This window comes from Rhinolophus ferrumequinum, chromosome 21, assembly GCF_004115265.2.
Source record: "Rhinolophus ferrumequinum isolate MPI-CBG mRhiFer1 chromosome 21, mRhiFer1_v1.p, whole genome shotgun sequence".
In the NCBI taxonomy this organism is placed as follows: domain Eukaryota; kingdom Metazoa; phylum Chordata; class Mammalia; order Chiroptera; family Rhinolophidae; genus Rhinolophus; species Rhinolophus ferrumequinum.
The window spans coordinates 43,652,494-43,678,585 of NC_046304.1; the positions used below are offsets into that span (position 1 = coordinate 43,652,494).

The window sequence follows — 26,092 nt, forward strand, 5'->3', positions numbered from 1 at the left end:
CTTCGTCAGGTTTCTGCTCGTGGTAGTCAGAGCAAGCACTCAGTGGATATTTGTTTAATAAATATACAAAAACTGAAAGAGATCACATATTTTAGAAAACAATTTTGAGGATGAAACAATTGAAATCGTAAGGAACACTGATAATAAATAACTTTATAGCAATTTATAAATGCTTTAAGGTATTTTACATTTTATCCATATACCACAGGTTAAGACCAAGTGTTTAAATCAAAACTTTATTTGAATCATTATAGGAAAAGTAATCTTAGAAATGAACGTTTTTGAGAAGGAAGATGTTAATGAAATAGTTGTTATATTTGGTAGTAGCATCCTACTTTTTAGAGAAAATGGAATGAGCCTTAAAAACTGAACCAGTTACGAGGCATGAACACGTTTTAATAAGTAGTTCTCTCTTTTCATACAGCCTAACTAACATGTTTTTCTTTTCTAAGCTGCCTTGTTGGTACCTTATCCTTAACATTATTGACACTGAAAGGAAAAGTGAAAACTTAAAAGATACCTTGTCTTACTCTACAGATTAAACATGATCTAACTTTTTGAAAGTATTTTATTCAAATTAAATACATATAAGATTTACAGAGTCAGATAGAATATATTAGTGTGCATGTATTTCATTTGCATTATCATAGTTTCCTTTTTCTTAAGAAAGAACACTATGATAAATCATAAATATTAGGATGAAACAGAGCTTAAAAGCTTATGATCTTAGAGACCGTTTTGGAGTACCATACCAGAAATTCAGAAAAAATTATAAATTAACTTATATTCATTTAGTATTTTATTAATGTTTATAAATTATTCCATATACATTACTTTAGGACTTATAACTAAAGACCAATAAGCTTATAGATTATTATTTCAAAAATAGTGTTTTAAAAATAGAAATTTGAATGAAAAAAGAATAAACCCTACAAAATTGTGGAGGTCAGATTCTGATCAAGAAATTAAGTGGATAAAAGTTCACTCTGAGAGTACCTTGCAAAGGCTTCTAAAGCCAATGAAAGAGGGGCTTAAAAATATCTTCAGCATGAAGTGAGCACTGGTGGCAAACTAACTTGGTATAATGTTTTGGAGGCTACTTGACAGTTTGTATTAAAGGTTTTCAGAAAGGTTGAACTTTTTGATGTAGTAATTCTACTTATGAGTAATCATCCTGAAGAAATAATCATAGGTGAAGATAAAGATGCCTGTACACAAATGTCTTTCAAAGAGTAGTGAAGAACAAGTTAGGTAAATTGCAATACAGCCATATAAGCAAATATTGTATAACTATTGAGATTATGTTCTTGAAGAATTTTTAATACAGTGAAGATGGTCATGATGTAATACTAAGGGGAAAAACATTCAGATGTGTTATTTTCTGTAAATATTTTCTTATTTTTGTAAAAATGTTTCTCTGTATAATTTTGTAACTTTAAAGTATATAAGTGGACATTCAAAATTTTAATACAGTGTTTTAATTAGATTTAGTTTCTTAGTACTGTAAGCAATACAAATGTTTCCATTAAAGAAATTTGTAATGTTCTAAAAAAGGGTTTTTTTGTTTTTCCTTAAGAATTTATAAGACAACCTTAGCATCGTATATACAAACGAAGATTTGAAAAAAACCAATTCAGTAGTACTGTTAAAAACTAGCTTTTTCCATAAATGGATATGTAGATTTTAAAACAATTTTACAACAAAAAATTTTAAATCTTCTAGGAAAACGTACAAAGTGTTCTCATTCCTACCACTTTGCCTTCCCTCTTACAGTACCATCTCAGAATGGCAAAGAAGAGCTGTCCATTAGTTTAAATGTTTCCTTCAATTCATATTACTTGGCTGTGTAAATTGATCTTGATTCTCTGCACTTCTTTCTCACACCTTCTCTCTCATGCTCACTTGTACTCCAACCATTGTTCAATAAGACAGCCTTTAACTTCTCTTTCCGTAATTCCTGTGTGAGGTATGCCTTGATGTAGCCATGAACGAAAATTTTTTGGATGTTATTTATTAACAGTATTGAAAGAGAAATTTATTTAGAGTCCTCTGGTAATAAATCTACCTGGAGAGCATCAGTTTAATAAAAGTCCATTGTAGTTTCAATACATTTCCTTCTGCTTCTAGGCAATTTTAGTCTTAATTGTCCCAATGGTCTGTTCAAACAGACTTTCATATTAATTATACATAATATTTCATTTTATTAAAAAATCATGCTTAGCTTCATTTTAAATGCTCAGATTTTAGACAAAAAGGTGTGCATTCTTCAACACAATTAAGTGTGAGGCTTGTTACTGGGTGGGAGTTTATTCACTTTAAAAAAATAGTTTTGTTGTCTCCAGTTTAGATTAAAAGGAAGACAACAGGCAGTATGTAGTTTGTAGCTCAGTGGAGTGGAATTGATAATGAAGATTTAATTTTTCGTATGTTCATATTTGATGTGTCTTACTCTTTTAGTTAAGTTTTGATGTAAAATATTCGAACTCGTTTTCTGCTTCTGATTTAGGTTCAACCTTAAAGTGCAATTGCAGATTCTAGCAAGCTTCATGCTCACTGGGGTTTCTGGAGGTGCAAAGTATGCTCAGAATGGACAACTTTTTGGTCGCTTTAAGCTTACTGAAACACTTTCTGAAGATACTTTGGCTGGACGGCTGGTGATGACCAAAGTCAATGCTGTTTATTTATTACCAGTCCCTAAGGAGAACTTAGTACAGACCCAGGGAACCAAAGAGAAGGTTTATGAAGCTACTATTGAAGAAAAAACAAAAGAATATATATTTTTAAGGATATCCAGGGAATGCTGTGAAGAACTTAATCTTCGGCCTGATTATGACACACAGGTATGTTTTGGAGTGTGGCAACAGTCTCTTTGTCAGCTGATGCCCTACTGGTTTGGTTTTCCTCCTCCTGCCATCACCAAAAGTGCAGTTCTTTGAAGTGTTACATTGGTGGGTGGAGAATCGAACCTCTGGTTAACTCTCAGATAAAATGAATTCTCTTTAAGTAACGTCTAAAATATTCTAGTTTTGTACAAGGTCAAGCTTTCTGATCAGAGTTTTAAGTCAGCAATGGAAGAACAGATGAAAAGAAACCAAGTTACATCCTGGTAACAATTCTCATCTGAAGTTGTATCCGCTCCTGTTCTCTTTGTCTTTATGGATTCAGAGGTGAACTGTGTGTTCAGTCTGCCATATTTCACTGGAAAGCTAATTTTTTTCTTTGTAAACATTAAAACGGTGAATAGTATTCATTCATAGTAAATTGACACAGTGTCTTAGGGCTGGTTTTTGTCACTTGAGAGATGATACTTTACAGATGTTCTGATTTTATCAAATGTATTCTTCATAGGAATGGTGGAATCATAGCCTTTATCTAGAGATTAATTTATAAGTGCCTTGGTTTCTCTTGATGTAAAACGAGGTTAATAATAGTATATACGTCATTGGTCCTATTAAGTGAGATAATCCATGTAAAGCGCTCATCACAGTGCCTGGCACTAAATAAATAAATATTAGCCACCATAATTGTTGTTAGAATATAATTGTAATACAAAAGAATCCCTAAACTTGGCCCCCTAAAAGATTATCTACAAAAAATATTCTAGTGAGCTGCAAATGTTGATGTTTACTGTAATGCTTTAAAACATTTTTTTTTTTTTAATTTTGTGTTTCAGGTTGAACTTCAGTTTCAATTAAATCGATTACCCCTCTGTGAAATGCATTATGCGCTAGACAGGATCAAGGACAATGGGGTTTTATTTCCAGACATCACTATGACTCCAACCATACCTTGGAGTCCCAACAGGTACAAAAAGGCAATATCTCATTAAAGGAAAATGTTAATGGTAAATTAAATATCTGTATCAAATAACTCAAGCATACTTTTGTAAGAAAGTTTTCCTACATTCTTGAGATATTAATTGAGGAAGGAGAGTAAAAGAACCCTTAGAATGAAACATTTAAAGTTTTATCTATTTTCTTCACTTTTCCTTAGAGTCTGCATAAGTTCTACTCTTCTCAGCACCCTTAATTGGATAGGATGCCAAGCAATTCAGGAGTGTGTCTGAGTAGAAGTTGAATGGGAAAATTAGGGCCTTTCTAAAGTGTTTCAAATAGTTCATTTAAAATAACTTTTTAATATAGAAGGCACTTTCGTAATTTAGCAAAATGAAGAAAGTGTTGTAGATGATGGTACTTTAGAAACTACTCTCAAGTTAATGGTTGTGTAAATATTTTTCGGCTTAAGTTCTGTTTGGCACGTCTTTACGTGTAATTAAATATGATACTTCTATTTTGTTTCTAGAATAAGAGCAGTGATGCCTACGTGACTACACCTTTCTTTTCATCCTTTTCATTGGGTGTTATCCTCTTGGCCCCTGGCAGTGCTCAGCTCTCCCCATACGTTTTTTGTTTTTTTAAATCTCAGTTGCTCTACACCATAGTTTATTTATCACTGTGTCAATCCAGTCGTGGTAGCCTGGCCCTGTTCCATCTCTGATGGCAGCTCTGGAATCTTCAATAAGTATCTTCAGTAAGGTTTCCAAGGTTACCTTGCATGTTGGCATCCAGCTGGCATACGGGAAGAATGAGCACAGAGCATCACGTGGGACATTTATGGGCCAGGCCTAGAGGTGACAGGTATCTCTCCCCTTCACATTCTATTTCTTCTGGTCCTAAAAACAGAACCAAACAAAATACGCCTCACAACACAAAAACTAAATCATTGCTCCCTTGTTTTCCCTTACCCTTACTATTCTATCCCCATTCTTCTTTTTACTGCCAAAACTCTTGAGCTGGGGTAGTCTACCTATTTCCAGTATTCTTATTTATTCATTCTGTAATCTCTGTTTTCCACTTCCTCAGTCTCTCGGAAGCAATCAGTGATCTAATTGTAAAAATCCAGTGACATCTTCTCAGTTCTCATTTGATTTAGCTTCTCTGCATTCTCCCCTTTCTTTCTGTTCTTACAGCCCATGCTTAAGTTAGAGCTGGCCCATTTCAGTCACCTTCTAGTCGGTCTTCCGTCCTGCTGGCTGGGTTGTGTGTCTGTTCTCTGGCCCAACCCACACATTTCTTTTAGAGTTACTTTGCTACAATAATCATTTCACTTCACAGCTTATACACCTCTGAAGGCTTCTCCTTGATATGTAGATAAAATCTGAGTAGCCTAATAATAGATTCCTATGTAGTCTCATTGGCAGCGCTTTCCAACAGTATCTTTTTCAGGTTTCTTTTACTTTTTTTTACTTCACACGCCTTTTTTTCACTTCACACCCCCTTTCTCCCTCTAAATCCCCATGCTCTAGATCAGGGGTGTCCAAACTTTTTTCAACGGTTTTCACCAAGGGCCATATGCGGTAAAACACACAAACAGCGGGGCCACTCACTCGAGGTGAAGTACGTATTGCCTCACCTGGTTTATTTAAGTAAACTAAATATATTTTTGGAATTTGCTGCGGGCCAATTAACAATGGATTGCGGACCGCAGTTGGCCTGCGGGCCGCAGTTTTGACACCCCTGATCTAGATAATATATTGAATTACGTTGAAGTTTGCTTAATTTTCCCTACACTTATTTGCCTCCTTATCTTTTTAAAAGTTCTTTAAAATTTTTAAAAAGTTGTGGTAAAGTCTACATAACATAAAACTTATCAACTTAACTATTTTTAAGTGTACAGTTAGTAGCTTTAAGTATATTCACAATGTTGTGCAATCAATCTGCAGAACTTTTTCATTTTGCAAAACTGAAACTTTATACCCATTAAACTCCGCATTTGCCCTCCCCCAGACCGGTCTTCTCATCTGTAAGTGCTGTTCTCTCCCTGAAGTGATCTTTCCCCAACATTAGTTTATTGAAGATCTATCATCTTTTAAGATTTAGTCTAGCTCAAGTGCTCTCTCCTTCAAGTAGATAAACCTTATCCTTCCATTTCATTATTTCAACAAATATTTATTGGGTGCCTACTGTGTGCTAGGTTCAATCAGTTTTGTGTTTCCAAGCATAATTTCTCTCAAATTAGTTTTTGTCAGTTGTGTACATTTGTGTTGTTCTCATTAGATTCTGAGCTTTTAAAATATTTAAAAAATTTCAATTACAATTGACATACAATATTATATTAGTTGCAGGTATACAGCATAGTGGTTAATCATTTATATAACTTGTGAGGTTATTCCCCCAAGAAGTTGAGTACCCACTGAGCTTTTTAAAGGAAGAGACTGCATCTTATTTATCTTTGAATCTCCAGCAGAGCCTTGCACATTATTAATCTATGACATTTAAATTAATAAAAATTCCCAGTTTAAAGAAGAAATTAGGGTTTCATATGTGAGGCCATACTACAGTAAATTATTAGGCATTTACTTGATATGCTCACTTCTGAAAATTATATAGTATATAACAATATATTCAAATATCCTTGACTGCAAGTGATAACTGTAAAAGTTAACTAAGAAAATGTCAAGTAGCAGAAAACTTTTAAGCAGGAAGGGATTCCATAGCACTATAATCATAAATAGTAATTGAAATGTCTGGGAACATACTGAGAAATCATTAGCCATTTAAAATCTTTTCTGGAATAAGGTGAAATATAGATAAATGAAGTTCAGAAATTATTCTTGGGCATGTAGTGTATAATTAATAATAACAATGTGTTAAACCAAGGGAAAAATGAACTTTGAATTAATTTGGTTCAGGGTATAAAATAACACTTTATTCAGAATAAACTTGAAGAGACTTTATATTGTTTAAATTGTGAAAGTAAGAGATTACGCTTATCAGCATATATATTGTAAATCTTCTTCCCTTAATTTAGCAGGTGGTAACAATAAATAAAGACAATTTGTTTTACTCATTGGCTTTGTATAAATATTCATCATTCATGACCGGAAACTCTAGAGATGACCAACATTGATAAAATTTCTGATCTGCTTTGAAGCATTTATTTACACTGAAACAATAAGTAGAATGGGCTATATAAGTAAAGAGATATTGACATATTTTAGAATTATACCTGTAAATCTGTCATTAATCTCTTAGATTTATACTTGTGTACATAATCTAATACCCATTCATAAGTTCATTAACGTCCCCGAATTTGAAAGATGTTGTTTTAAAAAGTTGTCCTTGTGCTTTGAAAGTGCGCTGGTCAAGTAATAGCTCCTTTTTCTGAAATCCTCAGAAAATATCATAGTAATAGAAGCTAATATTAATCAAGCACTTATTGCTCAATTATTTTTCTGAAAAGTGTGTATGCATTATCTCATTTGATCTTTAAAATAATCATCTGATGCAAGTATCAATATGTCCACGTACAGATAAAGAAACCATGGGGTCAGGTATCGGAATCATAGCGGTCAGGTATTGATGCAAGTGACACTTCACTGAACTAACTGTGGCTTCAACATGTAGAGATAGAGGTCCAGAGGTCGGTGGTCCAGGACTGGTCCAGGGTTCAGCAGTGCCATCAAGGTCATGGTTTCCCTCTCCTCTCTGCATGCTGGTTTTCTTCTTGATACTTGTTGCCTCATTATAAGATGGCTACTGCAGTTTTATTTACCACAATAAGCTCATTCCAGCTAGGTGAAGCAGGAAGGCAAAGGAGCAAAAAGGGCTTTCTTCTAGTGAGGCTTTGATTTTGTTTTGTTGGGTATAGAAGCCCTTCTGAAGAACTTCCTTCTACATCTCATGGACGAGTGCTGGGTCTCCAGCAGAGGAGGCCGGGAAATGCAGTGTTATAGCTGTCTAGGCCCAATAGAAAAAAGGGAGAAAGGGTGTGTGGATGGTTTGGGGGTAACCATTCCACAGTGTCTGCTACATAGATTAGATTTGTATTTAGCAAGTATCTAAAGCAATTTCCTCTTTTATAAAAGATGAGACATTGCTAGGGATTGGCAGAATTATCAGTAAATAAACTGGTTAATGCTTCACACTTTGGAGTAAAATGCTTGAGCTTTAGTGAATGGCTTCCAGGAAATCTAGTGCCACTGTTCAGAGTCCTTTTGCTTTTTATCTAAAAATTTTTAATTTCAGAAAAATAAGTAATGGCATGTTTATATGGCCTTTCTAAGGTTTTACATTTTTTTTAGGAGAAGTTTCTTTGTTTGAGATTATCTATTATAATATAGCATTAGTTATAATTTTTTTCTTTAAACTGTGTTAAGAACATTTTCCATAAATAACTAGCTTCTAATTTAAGTAGAGTATAGCCTCACAGAGAGGGAATTTCACTACACCACATCCTCCTACTTCAGGGTTATTTTGTAGGCACTTTGCAAATTTTCTGAGTCTCTTTACACACCCTTCCTATTTTGGTTCACATCCTTATCATTTTTACCATAGTTGTTGGAATATTTAGTATTTTAATTGTAGTTGGGAGAAAGAATGCTGTTGATGCTCCACTTGGTTTGATCCCTTTCAGCATCTGCTGTCCATTTAAATCTTCGAAACTCAGCCAAGACATAGACAGGAGACTAGGAGGCTGGATCTCATTACAGCAGCCATTTGTGCTACCGTGACAGGTGTTCTGTACCCCGAAGTACATGACATATGTATGTTATTTGTGTGTGCGAAAATATTAGGAAACAGTTCATATTGTGTGGGCTTTTAAAAGAACACTGCTATTTTCTGAATTAAAAACTCCATAAAAGTTTGATGTCTCTTAAGTAGGGATATACTTAAGGTTTTTTTCTTTTCTCCTTATTTTAAACTTTACTGAGAGATTTTTCAATGGATTTGAAATTGAAAATCGGTTAGTTTTCCTTTTGTATTTTAGAAATGATCCAAACAAACTACTACTTCGTTACTACAGAAAAAAATTTTCTGGTGTTTCTACGTAACAGAGAGAAATTACATTTTAGGGACGTTGTCATTAACTATATATAGATTTGGCAGAAACCGGACTGGAAGTGTGTGATGTCTTAGGTTAGTTATCAAAATCTTTCTGCACTTAAAATAGGGCAAGTAAACTAAAGTGAGTTTTGATCAACATAGCAAAACTTCTTACACCGACTGTTGGGTAATTTTGTAAAAGGTAGTTTTAGAATAAGCATTTGTTTTTGTGTATGCTATGTGATTTCAGAATTTTTAATGGTTCAGTGAAATTCAGGATACTTGTATGTCATGTTCTGTTTATTCATAATATGCATTTGTTTAAAATAAATTTTTATTTTCTACAGACAGTGGGACGAACAGTTGGATCCTCGACTAAATGCAAAACAGAAAGAGGCTGTTCTGGCTATTACAACTCCACTTTCAATACAGCTGCCTCCTGTTCTCATCATTGGACCCTATGGCACAGGCAAAACATTCACTCTCGCTCAGGCCGTAAAGCACATGCTCCAGCAGCAGGAGACGAGGTGAGATGGGGGTGTGTGTGCTCCGATCTCATTAGTAGGGCATGACCTTTGTCATTGTTGTGAATACAAAGTGAGGGCTAGGCTAGCAAGACAATTTTCATCCATCTTGCAGCAATTTTAAAAAATACGAAAGAGAGAAAAAGACCCACACTCAAACCCCACAGCACTAAAGTTTGAATTCTCTTAAAACACAACTGTTTTTAAAAATTGGCAACACAGAGAATAATAGCTTTTAAATAGCCAGCAAAACTGCAAGTCCGCTAAGGAATTGTGATATATATTACAGCCAAAGAGTTGGATTTTTAAAAAAATAATTGTATATGATAGATGTAGTAATAATTTGGGGGAACTTATTTCCTGTGTAGCATAAAGAGTAATATAATTTCCTTAAAGCATCAATGATTAATATGTTAGAGGCTACTGAGTAGGTTGAGGGAAATGTATAATGTTAAGATGGCCACTGCTTTTTTTTTGGTATTATACTGCTTGAATAGTTTTGTGTTTTATCATTCTTTTTATTTGCACCATTTATTTCAGCAGGATTCTCATTTGCACCCATTCTAATAGTGCTGCTGATCTCTACATAAAGGATTATTTACATCCATATGTAGAAGCAGGCAATCCCCAGGCAAGACCTCTCAGGTATTTTTTAAGGCTTATTATGTATCTGTATCATACTTTATTATTCTTAAGAAAAGGTGTCTGTAAAGATTTTAGTAACTTCGAGAATACCAAAATCCTTGACTCTGCATTGGCATTTGGAGGGTATACCTTTTGAAGAAAACATTTAAATTAAGGAAAAATTGAAAAATCTTTGACCATTTACTTCTTAAACATTAAGTAAAGATAAAGACATCCTTTTTTAAGTTTTGTATGTAGAAATGTTGTTATAGTCTGAGCCGATTTTGATGTGTACCTCTAAAAGCTACTTATGATGAAGTAATATAAATATGATTACATAAAATGTAATTAAAATTCTAGCATATTTTGCATGGCAAATTAGTCATGCAGTGATAGTTCTTTATGGAAATAAGATTTTGACTGTGATCATGCAGGTAATTTCATAAAAGCTACACATTAGAGAAGCATGAAGTATTGAAGTGATTTTTGCAACAAAATGTAATTGACTGGTATTTACAACTTTTTGCTATCATTTGAAAGACAAAGTGTCAAAGAAAATTTTAGGTTGATATGGCAAGGTCCTTTCCGTGTACATGGGTATGAAATGTACTTACACAGAATTGTGGGGGAATAAAATCCTTTTCTTCAGAAAACAATAAAGAATCATTAAGTGGTTATTTATTATACCATTTGCTTTCATTGTTATACGAATTAATGTTTAGTTTTGCCATTTTACAAACTAATATGTCATGCCCTATGTTGTTTGAATACAATTATTGTTTATAAATTAATTTCTAACCACACTTTTGAATCATAATTCACTAACTCTTTATTTCTAGTTGAGCCTAGGCATGGAAAAATGGGAATTTGCTATTTAATTCTTTATAACCATAACCAAAGCCATTTGAATGATTTTACATTTGCATTAAAAAAAACACAAAAGAGCAAAAACTGGTGTGGACTGTTAACACAGGTTTTTATGCCATACTTTGTTTTCACCCTGGAAAATTAGAGCAGATATAATTATTTTCTAAGAACCCAGTAGTGTTTAATAAAAAAATCACATGTATACAGTCACTATAAATGAAAATGTGGTATTTACCAATGGATAAATTTATCAATAACTAATTTGCTTCGGATTCGAATCTTTTTTAGCTCATAAGTGAAAAATGGAGTAGCTGGTAGCATTTTTGCTATGACTATTCTTAACTTGAATGGAGATGTTTGTTTTATTTACTGTTGGTAGAGCATGTGTATGTGTGTTTATGTTTGTGTATGTGTGTGTTATGTAGGAACCATGGCACTCTCAGTAATCGTGGTGTAGTAGGCTTGGAAACAATGGAGCAAAGGCCCCTCAAATCTTGGTCAACCTAGCATAGGTCATTGGACATTTGGGGCAGTAGAGTTGTTGTTGATAAACATTAAAATCTGTCATTTGACTGGCATTATGCTTGGCTTTCCCATGTAAAATTATGTTTGGGGGGGTTATAATTCAATATTATAATGTATTTAAATATGTAGAATAAGAAGTTATGTTCAAGTAGAGTATATGTATAGTTGTAGTGGCCCAAATACAGAAACTTGCCATCTAGCAGAAAAGTCTCACCTCTCCACAAATCTCAAGAGTGGTTCTGTCAAGATGGAAAAATATTTAAACATATTTAAATACAAATTTTACATTACTTCATTTTAGTAAATGGACTAAAATAAGAAAAGGCTTGACTTCTCCAAGTATTTTTTTTTTTTTATGTGGCTCTACATTTTCACAATAATTTTTCTGGGAAAGACATTAACTTGTGAATGTGTTGCCTACAAGGATTAATGCATTGAAATGTTAGGATTTATTAGCATCATCTATTATTACATTAACTCAAATGAATTTATAATTTTCCTAGTGGACAGTAAACTTGAGAGGTATGGGAGATGGAATAGAGAAGATTAGAATGGCTGTGCTCTCTGGGGAGATCAGCTTTATCTGAATTGTCCCAGGATGCAGAGGGAAGAACACAAGAGGGCACTAAGTATCTACATATGACCTTGAAGATGTGGTGTCTCTATGGAGTAAGACTGATGAAGTTTGTCTTCTTCACAGTATATTTAGAGAGGGCCCTGGTAAACGGGATAACATGTGAAAATGGTCATAAACATTACGTAGTTAATATAGTAAATACGTTTAAATATGCATACTTACGGTTAAAATGTATAAAATTCTGTTAGTTGCCAGGAGTCAAGCTTAGAATATTTGGGGATGGAGGTTGTAGAAATCATTTTAGGTTACATTTAGTTTCAGGTTTTACTTCTTCCTTAGAATTAGAAGATTTAAAAATGGAATAGAGAGGAAAACAGTTTCTTTCTATGTATGGTTCTGAAGATGAGTATCTGGTTCTGGCAAAATTAAGTTATCACTTAGTAGGTAGAGATTATCTATGGAGAAAGTGTGCATTTACTGCTTTCTGGGCAAATAGAAGGTATTTGTTTTATGTAGATCTTTAAAGAAACATTGTTTTGGGGATCAGGTCTTTCAGATTATGTAGTGTCATAAGTAATAATATTTTTGGGGGGTTATTGCATATGAATTCAATTCATGAATACAATTTCAATGAATTAAAATATTACATTACCAGACAGTCTCCTATGTTAAGTATCATATACTTCATATGTGGATGGTTTGTTTCTAGAAATATGTAAATTATTTAGTTGGTGTCACTTACATTTTATACTATGAGCTTAAAAGTGTCACTTGTCACTATCAATTCTCCAGTTTTGGAAAATGTTCTTAATGTGTTTTAAATAATCTTATAAATAGTGTGTCTACATTAAATGTTGCACAAAAAGTACTGAGAAAATATTTAAGTTATTTTGAAGTCAGCACTAGAATATTATGCTTTTAAGGAAACATAGACCTAATGATCAAACTTTGTATTCTTACTAGCTTCAACTTCAGATAGCTTTCCAAGGTGATTACTAAAAAGTTAGTAGTGAGATTTAGATCTTCAATTTCAATTTTTTCTTTGAAGAAGAAGCAGTGCTTGGAGTTAGATTTAATGAATAATTTAAGTCACTTTTTCAATTTTACAATGAAATGTTTATTCAAAAAAATAGGGAAAATACAGAAAAGAACAAAGAAGGAAATAAAATTATAATCTCCTTAGCCTGAGATAAATACTACTAATATTTTGGAGTTTAATTTCTTGTAATTTTTATGCTTAAATACACATACTTTAGTTAATATTAGTGGAATCATAATTTGTAAATGATTTTTTCAGATAGTTTGTAGAATGAGATTTTTCATATATTCTGCTTTGCTGATTTGATTATTATTTTTTATTAACACCTAAAACATGTTTAAAATGTTTTCTTCTTTTAGAAGTTTACAGCCCTTGCTGTCATAGTAATGTTTTAAAATACATTTCTTTACTTTCCTGTATTACAGTTGATTTTTAGGGACATTTATTAAATATGGTGTTTTTTTTTGTTTTTTGGGTTTTTTTGCTGCTTAAAAAAGACAGCCAGTTTTAAGTGTTTCATGGAGCATTACAACACATTTTAGAAGATCATGAGATTAGTTTTTGTGCATTTTACACTTGAGCTGCCTTTGAAATATCTTAGAGGAGATAAAGAGTTAGATATGCATTCTGGAACTCAGAGCGGGGGTCTTGGCTGGAGAGAGAAAAATGTGAGTCATTAGGGTAGTGGTGGCAACTGAAGCCACGGGCCTGGATGAGGCTGTTAAGGCAAAGAGCAGAGCTCAGAAGAGGAGAGAACGAAGCCTAAGCCTCAGCCTTGAGGAACTCTAACCTAGAGAGGTAGAAGGAAAGCAGAGGAAGGCGGAGTCATGGAAGCTGAGGAAAGAGAGTGTTTCAAGGAGGGAACAACCACAGAACTTGCTGCTAGGAAATCAGGTAACTTGATGGGCCTAGAAATTGTTCAAATGATTTAGTGCCATGGAAGTTCATTTCCTTTGATTGGGTCCCCACACTGTCCTGACTTTTTCCTGTTTCATTGACTGCTCCTTCCCTGTCTCCTTTACTGTATTCCTCTCCTTTACCGGCCTCTAAATGTTGGCATGGTCCATCAGTCATTCTTCCAACTATTAATCGTTTCCTTTTTATCTACATTTATTCTCCAGGTGATCTCATCTAGGCTCTATTGTATATTTCTTGTCACAGGCATTCTCCTGAACTCCTAGCTTATATACCCCCCTGCTTACTGGACATTTCCACTTGGATGTCTATTACGGAATATGTCCAAAACTGAATTCTCAATTCTCACCTCAGACCTGTTTCTCCTTTTCACCACCTCTGTAAATAGTACTGGCATTCATTTAGTTTCAAAGACATGGAATCATCTTTCTCTTAAATGTTACATCAAGTTCATCAGTAAATCCTGTCAGCGTTACTCTCAAAGTGTATAGTGAATCTGACCATTTTCATGTCTCCACTCTTACCGCCCCAGTCCAAACTATCATTTTTTTCTTGTCCAGATCCTTACAACAACCTCCTAACTGGACTCCCTGCTTCCGTTTCCTGCTCCTGCCTCTGTTCCAGTCAGTAGTGTGTTGCAGCTAGCTTGTACTGGCTTGTGAGAGCCAGTCGTGTGTATCTTCCCAAGTTCATGTTCAGTGACATCATGTTGGTAGCTTGAAAATGGCCATGGTAGTAGGTTTTATACCACAGAAATCAGCCAGCACCCCAGTCCCCTACCCCTACCCCAGAGCTGGTTGTTCAACATTTACCAGCATACCACCGTCAAATACCTGCTCCTCCAAACTATGTCTTCTGTCTAGAGAAACAAAGTGGTCCTTTAAACACATAAGTCATGTCAAGACTAGTCGTCCTGTGAGAACTCTCTGCTGGTTTTCCATTAAAATCAGAGTAAATCTAAAACTGTTATGAAAGTTTTCAAGCCATGTGATTTGCCTCTGCGCTGGAGCATAATAGACACCCAGTAGATCTTTGTTCTATGGGTGAGTTAGAGATGGTTGGGTTAGAGGTGGGCGGGTGGGTGGATGAGTAGATAGATGGATAGGTTGTTTCTGTACCATCTTAGTAATCTATTGCATGAGGCCTGCTAATATTTTTCTTTTGCAATTAATGAAAAAGATCCTATTCCTTAAGATTTCGAATTGTCCGAAGTTTGTATTTATTTAAAAAAATTTCTAGAACCTTAGATAGAGGTCTATTTAAATATAGGTATAAGGATATATTCTAAAGTGAACTGCAAATAACTTTTAATTTCTGTTGTAAGCATGCAGTTCACTATTAGCACAAATAATTAAAATAGAAATTAAGTGTATTTTTGTAAGAATTTTTAGAAAAAAAGTAATTCCCCAATTGGGAGTGCTTTGAACTTAAACTGTAATGCCTGTGAAACTGTGTGCCCTTCTCCCATCCGGTATTCCCAAGTCTGTGTGCCATTCTATTGTAAGGTCAATCTGAACCAAAAATTAATAGATATTTATTTTATGGTAGTGCATATGCTTTCTGTTTGAATCTTTTTTTGGTAAGTCACAGTTGTACATTAAATTCTAATCCAGTAGAATGTTAACAGTTATTATATTTATTTGTTAATTTCCAGATATTGTAACCTAAAATAATAATGTCAATATTTTGATAATCAGATACTGGTAAGATATTAATAAATATAAATAGGAAATATTATCTTCTTTTATAGGGTATATTTCAGAAATCGCTGGGTAAAGACTGTTCACCCAGTTGTGCATCAGTACTGTTTGATCTCAAGCGCACATTCCACCTTTCAGATGCCACAGAAAGAAGATATTCTTAAACACCGAGTGGTGGTTGTTACATTGAATACTTCCCAGTACCTCTGTCAGTTGGACCTTGAACCTGGTATGCTGACTCAAGACACAGAGAGGGGTCTGTGAATGCTTAGGGCTTTGCATTCAGTTTAGACCAGGGGTTCTCAATCTACTGCCTGTGGGCCAAATTTGGCCTGCTGTCAGCTTTGGTAAATAAATAAAAGTGTATTTGATGGAACACATCCATCCCCGTTTATTTACCTATTTATTACCTGTGGATGCTTTTTATGCTACAACAGCTTAGTTGAGTAGTTGCAACAGAGAGTGTATGGCCAACAAAACTTAAATTATATATTGCTTGGCCCGTCATCAAAAAAAAAAAAATTGTCAACCCCTAGTTTAGACATTTTAGTGATTGGTATTCTGTTTGTTCTCTAATTGATCAGATGGTATTTATTTACTATTGATCATGTGAAAAATTCAAATTTGGACAGTGTTAGTGTTTTTTACGATTTTTTCAAGTTTTTGTTGTAAAATGCTTTTGTGTCACACAGTGTAGAGACAACAATTATGACAGTTTTTTTTAACATACTATTAAGAGTATTACATTTAACTACAGGAACTGTGTAAAATCAAGCTAATATTATATATAGATACAAGGTGACAAGAAATTCTGATAAATATGGCAGAACTTAACCATCACAAAGTGGTATCACTTTAAGGTAGTTGCTTTGGAAGAATATTCATTTATTACTGTCATAATTGTTAACGTTGCTCAACACTTTTTTGCTCTCTCCTTTTGAAATTGCTTTCATAGCCAGTGACAAATTCTTTTGAACATCCTGGAAGGTAGAGACTGTTCTCTTCACCTTGTATTCCTGGCATCTGGCCCAGGATAGAGACACCTGGAGGCCCTTGATAAACCTCTCTTTATCTTAAATGAATGAATGGTGGCCAAACTTTCTTTTTTTTTTTTTTGAGAGGAGATTTATTTAATTTTAGAAAAGCTTTAAAATCTTTCTGAGACTTGTGAGTCTTTCTCAGACTGGTAAATAGGTAGGTGATCAAACTGAGCAGTAAATACCATAAGTATTTACTTAAGGGATAAAAAAGAAAGAGAGGGAGAGCGAGAGATGTGCCTCTCAGTAATGAGACTTGTTTTCTTGTGCATGCAGCTCATAGCTGGCTGGTGAGGGCAGTTACAAAAGCAGAGTTGCAAAAATGTTTTGAGCAGTGACTGCACCATTGGAATGAGTTATATTTCCTCCCAACTGACTTCTTTGAATGGAACCACACTTATTTGAAATGTAAATTTTGGTATGTTTATTTAACAATCAGTCTCATTACTTTATGATTATACTCTGCATATTTGCTACATATATTAAATACCCAGGCCTCCTAAACATTATAGTTTCTTGAGAAAGAGGGAAGAATGGCTTTGAAGAGCAAGATTATCAAGAATACGTATTAGAAGTCGACTGTGTGCTTTGTTCTGGGCGTTGCTGATACTTTATTTCATTTCATTCTCATACCAACCCTATGTAGGGTTATTTTAAAGATAAGAAAACCAAGGCTCAGGCTAAATCAGTTTGATTAATTCAAGGTACCTTTTACTAGCTTAAGCAGTAGCTATAACAATTTCATGATTTATCCAGTTCTTGATTCTAATTAAATAGATTAGCTCTATTTAATTAAAACATTATCTAATGAAAACAGTAGATTTTTTCCGCTAGTCTCAGTTTTCCCCCCAATTTAATCCTATGTTTATATAATCATCTTCCTTAATTAGTCTTGTAGCACAGGAACCACAAATTCTCCGCAACAGGGAGAAAAATACATGTGTCCATTTCATGCTTGGGCTCCTGTCTGTAAACAGACAACAGTTATTAATACTTGTATTGTCAACCATAGCCACTCGTTTGAATGGATGATGATGAGGGTTATTGCCAGCCAGTTAGATTTAGAAAGTTCCAACCTGAAAACAAGTTGCACCAGAAGGCAGTATAAACTGATTGTCTGGAACTTGTGGATATTCATGGAAATAACGATAGAAATAGAGATTAGGTTCTTGCGCCACCTCACAGTAGGCTGGTTAATTCAGAGTTTTATAACTCATCATTGTGTTGAGAAACTCCGCTGCTGTTCTTTGCTATTGTTAGTAAAAAGAGGGCCCCCCACCTTCAGTAAGTTGGCAGCAGGGGACGACTATTTCCTTCTCCACACTGAGACAGCAAGGAGAGTTTTGCCTCTTTCCCCTCTTTTGGGGGCAAAGGGACTTGACCTCCTTTCTGTACAGATTCTTTTGCCCCAGTGTGAGTGGCAGCAGCAACCAGGACATGGGATGTCTCCTACTGTAGGAGACAGAATGTTCTTTGGGGGATATTCGATAATGTGCATTTTTGACATTTGTTAGTAGCCTCCCCCCACCCCCCCTTTTTTTTTTTGCAGACTGGTGGTGTTTTTTCAGCCAGGGTAGGGTCTTAGACTAAAAAAAAAAATCTCACACACCTACAACACAATAAACCTAAATGATCAAATTAGTGAATTCGCTACTACTAGATATAACCTTTGATTTCAAAGTTAGATCAGAACTTTCTCCTTTATATTAGATTTTAGGTATGATTGATTTTCTTTATTTTAATGTCTAATGTCCATGTTTAGGTTAAAGTTTATATTTATAAAGTACCACTGTTTTATTTTTGGTGTTTTACCAAATAAATAGTGAAAGGACATTGGACCTATCAGTATTTAGTGCCAGCCCTTCTTTTTGGTGAAAAGCCACTCACTATCTTGTACCTTTAAAATACGTATTTTTAAATATACCGATTGAACTGTTAGTCTTGGAGCCTTTAGCACCAGATGCGATTTATGTATCTATAATTGAGTAAAATAGTTATTCCTTTTAACCTCTACTTTTTAAATAATGATTTACATTGACAATTTTCCAAATTGAGGATCGGCATTAAAAGTACTCACAACTCCTAAATTAGCACAGTAAGCTCTTTCCTTAGCAGAAAAGAAAAAAGAAAACCCTACCTTTATTGCTGCTGTAATTTGCTTTACTGTGTTTGTACTGTACTTTGTAGGGTTTTTTACGCACATTCTATTAGATGAAGCTGCCCAGGCCATGGAGTGTGAAACCATTATGCCTCTAGCATTAGCAACTAAAAACACTCGGATTGTCTTGGCTGGTGACCACATGCAGGTGAGTACCTTCTGAGTCATCGCACCAAAAGGAATTGTGAATTATATTTTGATGTTTAATATTCTGTTTTCTGAATCATCCTATGAAATTGTGCCATGTATTACAATTTAAGTAGTTTAAATATTTCTGTACTAGTAATGAAAAATACTGGTATTTCTGAAGGAAAATTACTATCTCACCACTTTTTTTCCTTCTTTGGATAGAGAGTGAATGAACAAGTCTATAATTTTCATGTTTATTAATGTTTGAAGTTTAGTTCTCTATAGTGTATTTGATTTTTTCCTTTGTAAAGCAAATTTAAATGATCTTTCCTACAGTTCCCTAATTCCTGTTCCAACATTTGTTTTCCTGAAGAGTTAATTTTTCACTATCATAAGAAACAACATCCTTAATTAAATATAATGGTCAAAGTCTCAAAGAACATATCTGATGCATTTGTATACCTATATATGAAAGAGAATATAATATTTCTATTAAAGTATCTGTTTTACATATCTCTTCTGCTACAGTTGATTAAGCTTGAACCTATATAATACTGTAGCTGTCAAGACATCCAGGAAACAGTTGAATGTAGAGGAACAAATTCTGGTTTTGTTTCTTTGTCAAGAGTAGTTTAATTTTATTTTTTAGCAGTTGAAGATATAACCAAGAATGGCTCCTTATACCTTATGAGATAAAGAAAGTTATTTTGCTAATTATTAAAAACATTTTATTCATAAGCTAAATGTCCTACCAGCTCACTATTTTAAATAGTCGATCAATTTTAGTGAAATAACTGATTGACTCTCCCAATGATACAACGGGTTGCATTTCTGAAATTACTGAAGTAATAGTTATTTATTATTATGTTGGAAGAGCCCTTTATTAACATATGTGTAAAAACTCTAGGTCATTGTGGGTATTTTCAAATGAGAAGTTAGAAATTTTAGCCTAGTTCTTTATAGTAGTAAAATTGTTCATAGAAAATATTTTTGATTTGCTTATTTCATTGTTCAGCATGTTGAGATTTAGTACAGCAGAAGTTTTAGCATAGCGAATTTTGAAATAAGTACATTAAAAAATACTATTTGCATATTTAGTTAAATTTTCTCTGTATGTTTGTCTGTTACAGCTCAGTCCTTTTGTTTACAGCGAGTTTGCCAGGGAGAGAAACCTTCATGTTTCATTACTTGATCGACTCTATGAGCATTATCCTGCCGAGTTTCCATGTAGGATCCTCCTATGTGAGAACTACCGCTCCCATGAAGCTATCATCAAGTAGGTGTGAACTACCCTCTCTGTATCACACTTCCTGTGGTCTGGTGGGAAGGAACTCAATAGCACTGTTACCAGGGACAGATTATTTCCAGCAGAGTTATACGGCGTCTCTAGGGTCGCAAATTATGTTTAATTTTATGTCTGTAAAAGAACACTTCAAAAGCCGGAGCTGTGATTTTTCACAAAATAGGGCAATTCTGGAAACTAAAACTTTAGGTTCCACTAGCTATGGCATATTTTTCTGTGACTGAATATGCAATATATATGTAAAGCTACGTTATGTAATATACAAATATATTGACACACCGCACAGTGGTTTGCTTGTTGTGTCTTGCTGTGTTATAGAAAGGAGTCTGTTTTAAAAGAAAGGAAGGAAGGAAAACCATGAAACTTAGTAATACAATTTTTAAAGGTTTCTATTAAGTATAGTGTGTATCCATAAAAGTGAAAATACCATGAGTGCCAGCTCAATGAATAGTCATGACCCACACACACCCATGTCACTGGCATCCAGACCAAGAAACAGAACATTACCAGCATTCTTAAAAGCCCTTTGTGCTCCTTTCCAGTCACTACTCCCACCCAAAACTTACAATTTTGTAAAGTTCAGTATAATTTAATAATGTTGATTATGTCAGTCATGTGAAAACCATCTTTAGGTTTCTCTGAAAGCAATAGGATACATACTAAACGGTAGATTTAACTATGGCTTTTACTGATACCTCAAAATAGGGTTCCTTTTTTATTGTTGCCAGTCATTTGCTGGAGTCACCGATGAACCCAGTGCTAGCGAGCACCTCCTTCAGTAACGAGTATTCATTTTACAGTTGGAGACTTGCGTGTCCTTCCCTTATGTGTATTGTTTCAATGCCTGTATGTCCCTGTGCTTGTATATGATCCACACAAATAAAAGTGTGTATTAATCAAGAAAATACACTTGCCGGCTTATTTCGTCGTAGAGCAAGATTTTCATCTCGTACTGAATTGCCTTCATTTCTGCCTTTCTGTAATCTGGCTTCGTACCTCACCTAAATCCCTGTCTTTAGCAATGGTATACCAGGTGCCTACTCGGTTGCTAATGCTGTAGTTAATTTTGGAGAAAATCTTGGCCTCCTTCGTATTAGATGTTTGGCTTAAAATTAATCATGGACAGAAAGCAACAGTTTTAGGATTGACTGATATTTTTTTTTCTTCTGGGTGAATTTAATTTTAATGCCAAATTACTTTTTATTTATTTATTTTGATCTTTTTCTACAGTTACACCTCCGAGCTCTTCTACGAGGGCAAACTGATGGCCAGTGGAAAGCAACCAGCACACAAAGATTTCTACCCACTAACTTTCTTTACAGCACGAGGGGAAGATGTGCAAGAAAAAAATAGCACAGCTTTTTATAATAATGCAGAGGTACCTTAGTTCTTTTACAAATTGTTAACATTTCACAGTCACACAGTCTGACCTTGTTGAGCATTTATTTACAAGTTTGAGTTGGCATCATATTGTGTGTTGACTTCATTTACATGAAAATAGTATGGAAAGTTTATTCTTTCTCATATAACATTGATTTGTTAAGATGAATTTCCTGTGGGATACCAAGACTTTGATTTTACATTTCGTGTTATGATAAAAGACAAAATATATGGCTCCATTAAAAAGAAAAGCCAATATTATTTTCATAACGATTATTTCTGTCTGCCATCTAACAGACAATGATTACATTTTATAGTGCATACTCAAATGAGGTGTCAGGCCTGGCAGCAGACAGAAACCTGGTGAAGTCTTGAAGGGCCAGCCAGAGAACCTTTGTTTAAGTTCTGGCCATCACAGCGAGAGGAGATTTGGACTTCAGGAAACCAGAGGGGGGTGGTGTGTGCATGGATGGTCACTAGGGAATGGTTCTGGGTCTGCGATGTCCATTTTCCTTTGTTCTTGAACCCCATGCTTTACTCGTTTTATTTTCGAAGAGATGGCTTTTATTATGTAAGTAAATCATCTTTCCCTTTAAAAATTGATCAGAGGCTTGTAGTTAGAAGTCAGTACAAGAAAATCGATAGTACCCACTTGATAAAATCCTAGCCAAAAGCAAAGAAACTTTGACATTTTAGTTAGTCTGTGCCATTTAATTTTGAAAGGTAAACTTTTCTTTAAATGTTTGAAATACTGACAAATACTTTAGGGTCTCCTTTATGACTGTTACACTCAGGTTGGAAACCACTGGCCTGGAAACTAGGAAACCCGCCATGGTACGGGTGAGAATGCTGACAGGGAGAGGCAAGCTTAAATCCAGAAGGCTTGGTGGTCCTGCTGTGACACCAGGGGTCGGAGCTGAGCCCTAACTTTGATCTTAAGGCAGAGTTGATGTTTGCCAGAGGCTGAGCTTTGCAGCCTGGGCTACTTGTTTCTGCATGGTGACAAGGTGTGTTTCCCAGGAAACCTACAAGCTATAGGACGAATAAGGTGCATCTTCCTGGATTGTCAATTTTACTCAAAAATTGGGGGTTGGGGGGAAAGAAATATTTTTCATATTTAAAAAAACACAAAGGTAAGATTTGTGTGACCTTTAAATATCAGACATGTAACTTGAGAGACATTTGAAGTCACCTTGAACTTCACTGTAATAGCTTGGTTGGCCAGTCGCTCTCTTCAGCCCCATGAGTTACTGCAGTCAGAATCTGGGAGACGTGCGAGTATTGCGCCAGGTGCTCTTCCCACAGGGGCAAAAGCTGATGCTTGTTCACTGGAGCTGATAAAGGGGGTATCAGTATTGTTTGGGCAGGAGTAGAAGGTCTTGGGTTTATAGGCAATATTTTCCAAGTTTTGAATAGGCATGTTTTTGGACAGTGAAATGTTTTTAGAAGTCCTGGACTTTTCTTGAGGGTAGATCATTTATAGGTGAAACTTATATCTAATTTGTGTTCTAGAGCAAGTGGCGCCAGTTACATCAATAGGGGAAAAATGAGATTTCTTCTTTTATAAAAGTTCCAATGAAAATTTCGGAGGACATTATGAGATTTGAGACTGGGTGAGATTTCATTGTAATGAAAATAATATAGTCTTACAGACTTACCATCACACAAGGAACTTAAAGGATGAAATTAAAAGCAAAATTAAAGAACCTGGAGTTGAATATTAATAGCAGTTTTGCTCTGTATAATTGTCCTTTCTTCAGGGAAAATGGTTTTCAATTTTATGTAACGTGTTTGTGTATTGCTTGAACTTGTGTCTTCTTTCACATGCTTAAAATGATAGGATGAAAGACAGTGAGAAAGATCATCTGTTTTTTTTCTTGATTCTGACTGAACTCATATCCCACAAAAATGAAATGGTCTCAATATAATGCCAAGTTGGGGGAAAGAAAAGCAGAATTTAAATACTAAACACCAAGACATGATTCTTAATCTTGAGAAATTCAGTCTGAAGAAAGGAGCTATGGAAACAAATAACTATAAGATAGTGTAAGTGAGAGGTAAACAAAATTGTACAGATATAAAAAATGAATCCATCAGGTTTGATGGAATCTGTGGTGTATGTAGGAAAACAACATGGTTTTTGCCTTGTATATACTGGGACCCTAGTTAGTTGTCGTATGTATTTATAATTGTTATATCGAACTGGTGGCTTGACCTTGTTATTATAAAATGTCCCTCTTTACCTCTGGTAACATTTTTTTGGTTTTGAAGCCATTTGTCTGATATTAATATAGCCACTCAGCTAACTTATGGTTACTGTTCACATGGTGTATTTTTCATCCTATTACTTTCATCTTACATGTACCTTTGAATCTAAAGTATACCTACTTTAGACCATGCCATTGCATCATGTTTTTGTTTTTTGTTTTAAATTTAGTCTGAAAATAACTGCCTTTTGTTTGAATGTTTTAATTCAGTCACATTTAATGCTGTTATTGATAATGGTTGGATTTACTCTGCCTTTGCTTTTTGTTATGTGTCTTGTGTTTTTTTACTTTGTTTCTCCTTTTTTACCACTGTTTGCATTAAGTGCATTTTTCTAGTGTCGTGTTTTAATTTCTTAAATTATTAACTGTATTTTTTGAGTTGTTTTCTTAGTGGTTTCTTTAGGGCTTACAGTATACATCTTAATTTACTAGAATCAACTTCAGATGTAAACTAATTCTAATGACATACGGAAACTTTTCTCCTACATTTCTCTATTCTCTCTTTCCCTTTTTTGTGCTATTATTGTTTTTCATATTATACCTGTAAATTACAACTCAATAGTACTTTGTTATAGTTATATAATTTTATGCCTTTTAAGGATTCTGAGAGAAGAATGGGGGGGCGGGGCAAGTACAAATTTATAGAGTTTGCTGTATTAACCTTCTTATTTCCTATTCCGTTTCTCTTCTTTCTGTGGATTCGAGCTACCATCTGGTGTCAGTTTTCACTCACCTCCTTTATGCTCTTATTGTCAGATATATTACATGTCTGTATGTTGTAGCCTAACAATACAATTATGTATTTTTTTTATGCAATGCTATTTAAATCAGTTGAGAGGAGAAAGGAGACAACATATACTGTTATGCTGCCTTTTATAATTAACCACATAATTGCCTTTAGCCGTGTGCATTATTTGTGAGGGTTTGAATTACTGTCTGGTGTCACTTGCCTACAACCTAAAGAACTTCCTTTATTTAGTATTTCTCTTAGGGCCTGTCTGCTAGTAAGGAATTCTTTTAGTTTTTGTTTGTCTGGGAATGTTTTTATTTTGCCTTCATTTTGTAAAAGGTAGTTTTGCTGGATATTAGATTATTGGTTGAGTTATTTCTTTCACTTTGTTGAAATATGCTTTCCTTCTACTTTATTGCCCTCAGTGTTTCTGTTGAGAAGTCATCTGTTAATCTTACTGGAGTTCCTTCACAAGGGATATGTTGTTTTTATCTTGCTGTTTTCAAGATTTTGTTTTTGTCTTTGACTCCCAGCATGTTCACTATAATGTGTGTGGGTGTGGATCTCCTTGCAGTTATCTTACTTGAACTTCACTGAGCTCAATGTGTAGATTAATGTTTTTCATCAGATTTGGAAAAATTTTAGCCATTATTTGTTTGAATATTTTTCGCTCCTGTCTGTCTTTTTTTCTGGCTCTCCCGTTATGTGTATGTTGGTGAGCTTAATGGTGTTTCACATTTCTCTCAGGCTGTTGTTTTGCTCTTTCTTCTTCAGGTTGCATAATCTCTATCTTCACGTGGGCTGATTTGTTCCTCTGCTAGTTTCAGATCTACTGTGGAGGCCCTCCAGTGAATTTTCGTTGCAGTTATTTTCCTTTTCATCTCCCTGAGGCACCGATTGCTCCACATTGTGATCCAATTGGAATGGGTCCCTTGACAGAGGCAGAGTAGTGTCGCCAGGTGGTGAGGCTTACCCTGACCTTCTCCTGGACAGAACTTAGGGAGCGGTTGCCGTGGGAGGCTGTGGAACTTGCTGTTCACTGGCTGTACACTCACATCACCCCTAGGGAGCAAGAGCTCCGTGTGGGTTACGTGTGTGTGGAATCTGTGCTGCCCTCCAGGTGCTACCATCCAGCTGCTCCCACCACCGAGTGTAGATCTTCTGCAAACCAGAGCTGGGGAGGTTGGGATCTGCCGGTATTCACTGGCTGCTCAACCTACCGAGAACAGGCCTTCTGTCCTAGGAAGCTGGGGGAGATGCCAGTTGTCACTCTGCTGCCGGGCTCACTGCATCAGCTCCCCTGCAGAACAGCCTGTGCGGGAAAGGACCGCTCCCTTCCCTCGCTGTCCCACTCCGATCCTCCCGACATAACAGGAGACGCGGACAGGGAAGTAGGCAGCAGCCGACTGCTGCTCACTGCTCAGTGTAGGCCTTCTTCAGCACAGAGCCCTGGGACATGGGAGCGCTGATATTCACCAGCTGCCCAAACCTC

At 35.1% G+C, this 26,092-nt stretch overlaps 1 protein-coding gene across 8 annotated transcripts in view; it reads left to right on the forward strand.

Moving 5' to 3' along the window:
- HELZ (helicase with zinc finger) overlaps nt 1–26,092 on the forward strand; it is a 140,815-nt gene that overhangs the window by 57,781 nt on the left and 56,942 nt on the right. For 6 of the 8 annotated variants that reach the window (XM_033089787.1, XM_033089784.1, XM_033089786.1 and 3 more), the window contains 8 exons: nt 2,507–2,840; nt 3,674–3,804; nt 9,173–9,352; nt 9,890–9,994; nt 15,647–15,825; nt 18,821–18,939; nt 20,051–20,196; nt 21,454–21,601. In XM_033089787.1, coding sequence (XP_032945678.1) covers nt 2,507–2,840; nt 3,674–3,804; nt 9,173–9,352; nt 9,890–9,994; nt 15,647–15,825; nt 18,821–18,939; nt 20,051–20,196; nt 21,454–21,601 — 1,342 coding nt within the window. The remainder of the gene's footprint in view (nt 1–2,506; nt 2,841–3,673; nt 3,805–9,172; nt 9,353–9,889; nt 9,995–15,646; nt 15,826–18,820; nt 18,940–20,050; nt 20,197–21,453; nt 21,602–26,092) is intronic. The other 2 variants (XM_033089791.1, XM_033089792.1) reach the window with 2 other exon arrangements.